Here is a 12,500-nt window from a genome sequence, read left to right as displayed (position 1 = left end):
ATTTCCGCTAACTTCCGTTGCAACTACTCTCGAATTACAAGATAAGTAAAAAAGGTACTCATGCAGAGAGTGATCCATGGTGAAATAATAATGTTATTATTTAAAAAGCCATTCTTAATATGTGGAGGGGAGGGTGTTTTGTACCTATTCTGTACTTTAACCTTACAATTGAAGAAAAAACATATCATAAAACTTTACATGGAAATACGATTTAAAAAATCGCGCGGATCACTCTCTGCATTCGCACAAAAAAACTCCTATTTTTTAAATTTAAATACATTCATGTATCTTACCTGTTGTTTAATTTTAAATTCCTTTATTTTTCTTAAGGCTTTTAACTCATCAAACATTACATTTTAATTGTTTAGTTTTTTTCACAGCATTGTTTACATAAAAATGTTTATTTTAACCTTTTCTAAACTGTTTCATTTTTACGACATGCCTTAGCGTATTATAAACACCCTAATCCCCCCATGTTAAAAACACGCCCTTCCACAAACCTCGAAATTCGTTCTTTACATAGGGAGGTTGGGGGTGTTCATTCCGAAAGCCATTTTAACATTGGGAGGTTAGGGTGGTTCTAATATGCTGGGGCGAGTCGTAAAATTAACGAAGTTGCTCTTTATTATTTATTGCAAAATTGCTTGAAATTTATTTATTTGACAAAAAATCTTGACAATTCAAAAGAATGTTTAAAATTATTTATTTGTTCGAAAACAAAAAACAAAAAAAAAACAAAAAAATGTTTTATAAAAGTCCAATGTTGCTTTCATTTCAAAATTGTTTTCTTAAAATTATATTTTTTACGCAAACTTTTCAATCAATGTTTTTACAATTATATTTCGATTCCATGTAAAAAAATAAAAATAAGAAAACAACACACTTCTCCGTTAAAAAACCAAAACAGTCATTTAAATTAATTTGTTGTTGACCTTTCAAAGTTGCTTTAATTAAAAAAAAATGCATAAAATTATTTATTTGTTCGAAAAAATACACACATAGAAACGAAAAATTAAACAAACAAAAAAAAACTAATAAATGTTTCGGTTTTGTTTTGGTTTTCAAATGGCGCTCGCCTAGTTTAAATAATTATGAATAGGTCATTTCAATTTTCTGTTTTTAATAATAAAAAAAATGTTCTATGAAAAACTTTCCCGTTCTCATTAATTAAATCGAAACATTTCCAATTAAACAATTATGGATATATGTTCTTTTTCACTTTCTTTATTTACTTTTTTTCATAGTTCTTTCCGGAAGTTAATTTTTTTTGTTTTTTTTCGAACAAATAAATAATTTAAAACATTCTTTTGAATTGTCAAGATTCATTTTCTCCAGTAATATCGGTTTACCAAGTTTCTGGAAGTAATAAATGATAATTTTAGTTTAATTTAACGTTTCCGGAAGTAATAAATGTTTATTTTGGTAAATTTATTCTTTCCCTTTCCGGAAGCAATCGTTCGACCATATAATGATGTTTCCCCTAGATTTGGATAGCAAGTGCGTGAAAAAATGGAGTCTCCAATTTCGGCAATAAAGGGTAGAAGCACCATTTTATTCATTGTTGATTTATTCAAACAGTCCTTTGAAAAATAAATATTTAAAATAAAGTGGGATATTCATTGTGCGTTGAGTTCCATGGCAACCAGCAGAATTCTTTAATGGTCGCTCCCTTAGCCAAGGCTAACGCATGCTCCCTTAGTCAAGGCTAACGCATGCGCACATAACATTTATCATTTATTTACTTACTTTGCTTTTCGCACTTTTAAAAACATTATTTATTTACGTTGGCTTAACTCTTTTCATGAATAAAAAATGTAACTAAACCTGAATTTGTCACTTTTACAAACATTTATTTATTTACGTTGGCTTAACTCTTTTCATGAATATTGGAAAAAAAGTTTTACTCTTTATGAATATTAAAAGAAAAAAGTTACTAAACATTTATTAACAATTTCTCACTTTTACAAACATTTGTAATTCATGTATTTACTTACGTTGGCTTAACCCTTTTCATGAATATCGAAAAAACGTTTTACTCTTTATGAATATTAAAAGAAAAAAAAGTACTAAACATTTATTAACAATTTCTCACTTTTACAAACATTTGTAATTCATGTATTTACTTACGTTGGCTTAAATCTTTTCATGAATATTGGAAAAAAAGTTTTACTCTTTATGAATATTAAAAGAAAAAAGTTACTAAACATTTATTAACAATTTCTCACTTTTACAAACATTTGTAATTCATGTATTTACTTACGTTGGCTTAACTCTTTTCATGAATATCGAAAAAAAGTTTTACTCTTTATGAATATTAAAAGAAAAAAGTTACTAAACATTTATTAACAATTTCTCACTTTTACAAACATTTGTAATTCATGTATTTACTTACGTTGGCTTAACTCTTTTCATGAATATCGAAAAAAAGTTTTACTCTTTATGAATATTAAAAGAAAAAAGTTACTAAACATTTATTAACAATTTCTCACTTTTACAAACATTTGTAATTCATGTATTTACTTACGTTGGCTTAAATCTTTTCATGAATATCGAAAAAAAGTTTTACTCTTTATGAATATTAAAAGAAAAATGTTACTAAACATTTATTAACAATTTCTCACTTTTACAAACATTTGTAATTCATGTATTTACTTACGTTGGCTTAAATCTTTTCATGAATATTGGAAAAAAAAGTTTTACTCTTTATGAATATTAAAAGAAAAAAGTTACTAAACATTTATTAACAATTTCCTACTTTTACAAACATTTGTAATTCATGTATTTACTTACGTTGGCTTAACTCTTTTCATGAATATCGAAAAAAAGTTTTACTCTTTATGAATATTAAAAGAAAAAAGTTACTAAACATTTATTAACAATTTCCTACTTTTACAAACATTTGTAATTCATGTATTTACTTACGTTGGCTTAACTCTTTTCATGAATATCGAAAAAAAGTTTTACTCTTTATGAATATTAAAAGAAAAAAGTTACTAAACATTTATTAACAATTTCTCACTTTTACAAACATTTGTAATTCATGTATTTACTTACGTTGGCTTAACTCTTTTCATGAATATCGAAAAAAAGTTTAACTCTTTATGAATATTAAAAGAAAAAAGTTACTAAACATTTATTAACAATTTCTCACTTTTACAAACATTTGTAATTCATGTATTTACTTACGTTGGCTTAACTCTTTTCATGAATATCGAAAAAAAGTTTAACTCTTTATGAATATTAAAAGAAAAAAGTTACTAAACATTTATTAACAATTTCTCACTTTTACAAACATTTGTAATTCATGTATTTACTTACGTTGGCTTAACTCTTTTCATGAATATCGAAAAAAAGTTTAACTCTTTATGAATATTAAAAGAAAAAAGTTACTAAACATTTATTAACAATTTCTCACTTTTACAAACATTTGTAATTCATGTATTTACTTACGTTGGCTTAACTCTTTTCATGAATATCGAAAAAAAGTTTAACTCTTTATGAATATTAAAAGAAAAAAGTTACTAAACATTTATTAACAATTTCTCACTTTTACAAACATATGAATATTACAAAGAAAAGAACTAAACCATGTATTGATAATTTCTCACTTTTACGGACATTTTTAATTTACATGAATGGATCATTTTTGGGGTAAATATTTACATTTAGGTCAACCGCCACAATTTTCTTTTTTAAATGACTTTTATTGATGAATAAATCTACTTCTTTGCAATGGGCACTGAACCCTTCCTTTTTTTTAAATAGTATATTCGGGTGGGTATGCTGACAAAAGATATCAGTCAAATTTTGCAAATATTTTTTCAGCACTCCCTAAAAAATTGTGTTTATTCCGGAAGCTGTTCTTAAGATAAGGAGGTTGGGATGATTATAAGGTGGACGTAATCTAAAAAAATACTAAGTTTTTTAAATAATTTAAATAATTTCTCACTTTTACAACCATTTTTACATGCGCACGTAAGCAACTATTTTTTATTAACTTTTTTTCCTTTTTTTATTTAAAAATTAGTAAATTTCAATGAATAGAATGATAAATCATTTATCATTAATATGTGTTTTTGGTTTTGTGTTGAATGAAACTTTTTTTTTCATTACAACAATAATGAACCAATTTAAATTTTCCGGCATGCGTTTAAGGGTTACTAAATTATCAATAAATCGTTTAGTTACTAAGCCAACGTCAGTAAATAAAAAATGTTACGTCGCATGCATTATCCTCGACTTGCTAAGGGAGCGACCATTAAGTAATTATGCTGGTCACCATGGAACTCAACGCCCAAGGAGTACATAAAGCACCACTTATGCACTTATGTTATCGTGATATTTTTTTAAAATAGTATTTTTACTCTAAATTCAAATTTTTCAATATCTTTTTCTTTTATTAATTTGTTAGGTCGGTCGGTTTCTAATGTGTGCAAAATCTAGCTCCAGAAAAAAGGGTACTCTGGATAGTAACAAAAAATTAAAATTGCCTCAGTATCGAAAGATTTCTTCTCTACTGAACGAGGAAAAAACGGTGAAGTGTAGTTCACATTCTGTTTCTCTCCCCCATCTCTCTTCCTCTCTTAATATCTCTCTCTATCCATCTCTCCCTTTTCCTCCCTCAATATCATCCTCTTCATCTCTCTTTGAGCCCATTTATGTCTCTAACTCCGTCTATCTCTCTCTCCTTTCCTCTGTCTCGCCCTCTCTGTTTCTAACTCTCCTCCTCCTCTCTCTGTCTATCTATCAATCCCTTTATCTCTCTCTATCTCCTTCTCTTTCTCTATTTTCCTCTCACTTTATTTTTTCTATCCATATATCTTCCTCTCTATCTGTCCATCTCTAATCCCTCATCCTATTTTGGTCTCCTAAATTAATTACAGTGAATAAGGCATTGTCAAAACATGGATAAATCCTATTTTAGTCACCTAATTTACTGACTGTGAGAATAGAAGTTATTTGGAAATTACTGCTACCTTGAACAGCATCAGAAGTAACTGGTAAAACCATTCTAATTAAAATGATTTTTGCAGCCATTCGGTAACAAAATGACATAGCCTTAGCCCTTGCTGCATGAGGAATACCTGCGACCTTGCTGCCAAGTAGAAGAATTATTTATTCTACTTCAAACATTCAATTTTGAAAAAATCTCATGTTCGACATCTCCAAAACATCCAATATGGGGGAAAATATTGCAGAAATGCAAGCTTATTGTTTAGGATGAATGCACAATGGTACGCAAAAAATCACTTGAGGCTCTTGGTCGATCCTTGCAAGATTTGCGTGGCAATGTCAGACTATTTGGGAATGGAGTAATATTGCTTGCAGGAGATTTCAGACAAATGTTACCTGTTATTCTTCAATTAACACCAGCAGATGAAATAAGTGCATGCCTCAAATACTCTACTTTTTGTGCCATGTGAAGACATTAAACTTAACTCAAAATATGAATGTCCAGTTGCAGACTGTTCGATCCGCACATAAATTTTTGCATCACTTGTGGGAAATTGGGTTCGGAAAAGTGCCAGCTGATCAGAGATAAGGGCAAAATTCTTTGACTTTTAACTTCTGTAATTTTATTACATCAAAAGAAGAGTTAGTTTAAAAGGTTTTTGCAGATATTCAAATTATAAGAATTCCAGTTGACTGGGTGAACGAGCTATTCTTGCAGGTCAATACAAAGACGTCCACGCTATTATTCTATGTAAAATTCCAAGTGAGGTAGTCAAATACAAATCCATCGACACTGTTGTGAAAGCAGATAAAGTGGCTAATTATCCAGTAGCTATATTTGCCAGGGATGCCACCGCATGTATTGCAACTGAAATTTGGTGTACTAATTATCATATTGTGAAATATAAACCAATCCAAGATTTACAATGGCACATGGCTTGCAGTAAAAAAATTACAAACAATATCATAGAAACAACAATCTTAACAGGACTTTTTACAGATGAATATATCTTCATTTCATGCATTCCTATGATTCCACCGGATACATCATTGCACAATAGGAAATTGCACTTTCCAATTTTATTGTCGTTTGCATGGACAACTTATGTTACGTATTCAAGAGTCACCAAACCAGAAAATCTCTATATCAGCTAAGAAAATGGAACAACAAAGGCTGTGTACCCATACGAAATGGAAAATTAAACCTATAAGAAACATGCCTTTTCTCATTTTGGAACTTTTTCCATTGCGCCAATTTGAGCCACAGCAACGCGTGGCAGGGTTCAGCTAGTATATATATATATATATATATATATATATATATATATATATATATATATATATATATATATATATATGAAAAGAATACCCAGGACGAATGAAACCACACGCCAAAATAACCTTTAATATATTGTTATAAAAAAGGAAAAGCCTAAGGGATGGTTTTCAAGCCACTTGTTGTAAGGAGCAAACAATAAAGGAATATGATTACTAAAAATACAGAAGATGCCTGCAGACTTTAATCTTGAAAGACCAGGGTTATAGAAATAGGAAAAAAAAGCAGGAAGGGATTCCCGTAAGCCTGCAATTATTGGGGGGGAACTACTGAGATATGTATCAAATTATGAATAGATAAAGACTAATAGATCAACTAATCAAACGAGCTCGAACTAACGAAGCTGGTGATTTGTCCGACAAATCTAAAGAAAACATGTAATGATAATCTTTATAGCAAAGATCGAAACTAGCAACATAACGTCTATAAGAGAGAGATTGCAGAGAAGACAGGGTGTGGTCAATAAAATTACAAATCTTTAAAATGCTATTGATAAAAATGTATTGTTTCAATATTTCATAATATACTTTCAGAATATCATTAAAGAAAACTAGAAGGTTCTATTCAGAAACACTGACGATAGGAACTGACCAATCAAATAGCGCCACGTTTTGATAGCAACCAACCAGAAACCGGACTCATTCCACAAAAATATTGGATCTTTTAGAATTCCCGAGCATAAGTTTTTGTGTCCACGCAAGAAAGCATTTTGCTCTTCGTCTTCAAAATTTAAAGTTACAGAATTATACGGATTAGCTGCCAACCGAAAACGCATTTTCATCTCCAGGACTTATACAGATTAACTACCCATCGGAAAGTCTTCTGAAACTAAACGTGGCTTTCAATTCACAATATACGGAGTTGATTTTAAAGATAAGAAAATTTAAAATATATGACAAATAAAGTGTGCTATGTAAGTTTACATTGATTTATTTGCGTTAAATTGAAGTCAGTAATCGGTTGCAGGCAAATATAGCCATTAACACGCATAGATATTTCGCCCTATAACGATTTATTATTTAAATTGGTCGCTACCAGTCAGATTTTGGGATCGCAAATTTTGCTCACTGCGTTTGTAAACAGACTGACAGGTTCTAACACAACTAAATCACTAACATAGCCAAACCATTGTTTATAAATAATTGGCCTTTCTATTAGTACTAGTAGCATAACACTGACATCAAATTTATTGTCTCTATAGACACACGGCGGTCTTTATTCATGAAATTCTTTATTTGGCCAATCAATTTTCGTATGCTGACTTCCTTACTCCTCCCACACCTCCCATCATTCCTGACAGGCTCCCTACCTTCCTTGAATATCTTATACTACTCAAAAACTGATTTTAGATTCATGCGAGATGGTCCAAAAGCAGTCTGAAGCATTCCATACGCTTCTGTGGCACTATTTCAAGATTAAAACAATATTTTATTCCATATAGTTCTTCTAAAATGTCCTGACGTTCAGATTGCATTTTTGAAATTCCCCTGCTGTGACAATAAGGCTTTAGTAGGGTGCTTTCCAATTCCTGCTTTAGTTGGTCATTTGAGCCTGAGGTTATGAAAATTGGTCAGTCAACTCATAAGATGCATAGCAATAACAGTGAATTTTTGAAGTCTACCACAATTTAAATTTCTGCACAAAATCGTCTGGAAACTCATTGAAGGAATTTCGTACATTTAGAAATGAAAAATATTAGATCAATAGTAACTAATAAATTAACGACAAATAAAGGAGATGTCATGACCGGAAATAGAAGTTTAAAACTTCAAAACTTCAATCTAAGGTTCTATCAACTGACCTATTTGGGCTTTGCTTTCTTATAAATAGAGCTTGAACATTAACTTACTAAAATTTCTATAGATATCACGTGACTTAATAGATGTATTGTTTATGTCATGTTTGGAAATATGAATTCAAAGAGAAGCGATCATAAAACTAAATAAATAAATGTGTAAACATTGATAATAGCGTTGGAAATTATTTTAATTCTCTAAAACAATTATTTTAAGTTTGGAGATGAGATTTAATTTTTCCTAATTTTTTTTTTGATTTTTCGACCTACTGTTCTCATCTTGCGTGTTATTTTCACAAATATTTCGCTCGATATAACATCTTGTCGACCTCAGTAATATTTCTGTCAAACTCAGGAATCCTTCAGTCGAACTAGGGAATCTGTACGGAATTTTGAACGGAAACTTGTATTGAATTCACGGATATTGCATATTCTCGTTCGATCACCCATGATTCGATAGATGTCATAAGTAACTCACAACTGTTTTTTTTGTCATCCGCGCTGCAAGTGCGCGTGGCCTAGCGAATAAAGTACTTGGTAAAATTAAATTGTAAGTTAAACACTTCTGGAGGTTAAAGGTTCAATCCTTATTGCGAGCGACACTAAAAATATAATTGTGGGTTATTTAGAAATTCTACCCAGTCATGGCTGATGGAACGAGAGCATGCTACCCTCATGGAGAAAATAAAGGGTTCCGTTCGAAATTCCCTGTAGAGTTCTCAAGTTCGAAGTTTTCCAGCGTTCGACAAGAGACACAAGAGGAAGGTCAGGGGTTACGAAAACCGAAACGCTGTGAAAATAATATAAAGATGAAAACAATAGTCCGACGTATCTAAAGCAATTTACTTAGCATTAACTAGGTATTTTATGTAGTTAATCGTAATTATAAAATTATATCATCCTACCAAAAATATATAGATGAGTCCAAAAATTCATTACTCAAAGTTAAGACGCCGGAAGTGGACTAGGGTTACCTAAATATTGAACGATACGGAAGTCATTAAACATGAAACGAAATACGAAATCATAGGGAAATAAATTATGTAAAAATTATTTTAATTTTAACATTTCTTGTATTATCATGAAAAAAATAAAATATAACAAACTTTCATTGTTTACATTTTATAAATAGTTTTTTTAACGCTTGTGTTATCATGAAAAAAATATAATAAACTTTCATTGTTTACATTTTATAAATAGTTTTTTTTGTTTGTTTTAACGCTTGTGTTATCAAGTTATCAAGAATGAAAGTTTTTTTTTCATTGATAACACAAGCGTTAAAACACGCTTGTGTTATCAATGAAAAAAAAAACTTTCATTCTTTACATTTTATAAATAGTTTTTTTTGTTTGTTTTAACGCTTGTGTTATTATGAAAAAATATAATAAACTTTCATTCTTTACATTTTATAAATATTTTTTTTTTGTTTGTTTTAACGCTTGTGTTATTAATGAAAAAAAAACTTTCATTCTTTACATTTATAAATAGTTTTTTTTGTTTGTTTTAACGCTTGTGTTATTATGAAAAAATATAATAAACTTTCATTCTTTACATTTTATAAATAGTTTTTTTGTTTCTTTTAACGCTTGTGTTATCAATGAAAAAAAAAACTTTCATTCTTTACATTTTATAAATAGTTTTTTTTGTTTGTTTTAACGCTTGTGTTATTATGAAAAAATATAATAAACTTTCATTCTTTACATTTTATAAATATTTTTTTTTTGTTTGTTTTAACGCTTGTGTTATTAATGAAAAAAAAACTTTCATTCTTTACATTTATAAATAGTTTTTTTTGTTTGTTTTAACGCTTGTGTTATTATGAAAAAATATAATAAACTTTCATTCTTTACATTTTATAAATAGTTTTTTTTGTTTGTTTTAACGCTTGTGTTATTATGAAAAAATATAATAAACTTTCATTCTTTACATTTTATAAATAGTTTTTTTTGTTTGTTTTAACGCTTGTGTTATTAATGAAAAAAAAACTTTCATTCTTTACATTTTATAAATAGTTTTTTTTGTTTGTTTTAACGCTTGTGTTATCATGAAAAAAATATAATAAACTTTCATTCTTTACATTTTATAAATAGTTTTTTTGTTTGTGTTAACGCTTGTATTATCATGAAAAAATATAATAAACTTTCATTCTTTACATTTTATAAATAGTCTTTTTGTTTGTTTTAACGCTTGTGTTATCATGAAAAAAAAAACTAACGAGAATTCTTATTTTAATTCTTATAAATGGTACCTTTTTAGAAATAATATGTTTATCTACTTCGCAAGTTTTATTACATAATTTTGTTATAAATAATGTAAGAAAGTTGTTTTTATTAACACTTCTTGTGTTATAAAAAAACAACTTATTTAGAACATTTGTATAAAAAAGTTTCTTAAAATGAATACCGGGAATATTATCGGTTCAATGTGGTTTCTTATTTCGTTTCATGCTTAGTGACTTCTTTTCCATATTTAGGCAAACCGAGTCCACTTCCAGCGTTTTAACTTTGATTACTCCATTTTAAGACTTAACCAAATTATGTAATGACAAGGAGCACATATACCTGCTACTCGGAATAAAGATAATAATTTGCAATTCCAAAAGACAAAGCAATAGTGTGCCTTTGTTTCTACTGATTCTGTATTATGTTCCTTTTTTTTAGAGAGGCGGAGCGATGCAGTCGAAGGCCGAAAGGTTTCATGAAACCTTCTCACAGACGCCCGGCCCTGGAACATACAACCCACCCATGGCACGAGATATGCACGGCCGCAGAATAACGGCTGAGTCAGCACAACTGGTGTCCAAGGTTTGTGTGTCATGCATTATAACATGAAATTCATCTTTTTCTTCATCTTTGCTTTTCACTGCTTCCTTTTTTGTTTTCAAATATGTTTTTCTTTTTTTTTAATTAAGCTTGTTTGTTTTTCATTCTCGACTTTCGATTTCTGCTCTCTCTCTCTCATTCTCTTTCTCTCTCTCACACACACACGCACACACACACACATATGTCCTTTGACTTTTACAGCATTCCTTTCATCTTGGCATTGGATTTGAACGGTGCTGATTTCATCATGCGATGAGGGGAAGTGTGCCGTTAGTAAACACACGCATATTCACATAAACCATGCGTACACACATATACACATGCGTACACACATATACACATGCGTACACACATATACACATGCGTACAAACATATACACATGTGATCATCTACGCTTCATTATCTATTATCATCCATTAAAATATTGGTTCATATATGTACACACATAAATATATAAGTATATATAGATGATTATATACACAGTATGTATTAGCATATATATATATATATATATATATACATATATATATATATATATATACTTTGGGGATTAGAACAAGAGTCTAAAGAGCAGAGTGTGTTTTAATGTATTAGTACATTCAATAATACAATTAAAATAAAAGAAAAGAAAACAGTGCTCGTTGTAATGTAGATATATAATAAGCTCGATAGGCATGTCTATCCTTGAGCTATTTTAATATTAATTAAGATGATTGATAATTTATAATTAAATTTAAAAATTTTAAATCGATTCCATAAGGATGAAGAAACAAAATCAATTTCGGAAACGATGTTTTTATTGTGATAGACATTGAATTTTTGACAATAATTTTATCATATAGTTTTTTAAAATTTTTTTAATTTTAATTATAAATCATTAATCATTATATATATATATGTATATATATATATATATATCTTACTTAATATATATATTATTTACTATAATACTTATTAAATACATACAGACATTAGTGTTTCATCCTTTCGGAAATCATCAGTGCAAAGTATTCGTAGACGCACACACACACAAACATACATATATATATTAATTATAAAACCCTGAGGACCGTCCTTGCTTACTTGCTTGCTTGAATCTTGTATATATAAACACATATACTAGCATACCACCCGGCCTTGCCGGTCGTAAAATACGCATAAATATTATATTTTAATTCATGTCGAATTCTTCAAAACAGAAATACCGTTGGTATTAAACGTAACCTTAAATTCCTTTACAAAAATAAAGTAAAAAAAAAATTAAAAATCCGGAAAGAAACTGAGACATGTGCATACGAGTATTATCTGTTTCTAAACAGTTATATCCTTTAAATAAAAAAATACTCGAGGTGAAATGGAAACCAACACCTAAAGACAATGAGTCAAGTACAATAACCAATAGACCAGCTTTATACAACTTTAAAAATATTTTCAAATCTATTTATTCTTAACATAATGTGAAGGATTCGCGCGTGCGCTATGGTGAAACAGTTGACAAATAGATAAAAATCAGATGACTCCCAAGTACCTATTTTTTTAATTGTGACCTCTTAGTAGACCTTTCTTCCAGATGAAAAGATTAAAAAGTTTCCA

At 29.2% G+C, this 12,500-nt stretch overlaps 1 protein-coding gene across 1 annotated transcript in view; it reads left to right on the top strand.

Annotated features, from left to right (window-relative positions):
• Positions 1-12,500, top strand: part of LOC145265676 (sperm-tail PG-rich repeat-containing protein 2-like) — a 1,924,518-nt gene that overhangs the window by 172,898 nt on the left and 1,739,120 nt on the right. Inside the window, exon 4 of the mRNA XM_080121737.1 lies at positions 10,745-10,888. Coding sequence (XP_079977863.1) covers positions 10,745-10,888 — 144 coding nt within the window. The remainder of the gene's footprint in view (positions 1-10,744; positions 10,889-12,500) is intronic.

This window comes from Euprymna scolopes, chromosome 40 (genome assembly GCF_053919585.1).
Source record: "Euprymna scolopes isolate OS-2025 chromosome 40, ASM5391958v1, whole genome shotgun sequence".
NCBI lineage: Eukaryota > Metazoa > Mollusca > Cephalopoda > Sepiida > Sepiolidae > Euprymna > Euprymna scolopes.
Note: the sequence above shows the minus strand (reverse complement) of the source record. Positions and strands in the feature narration are given on the sequence as shown.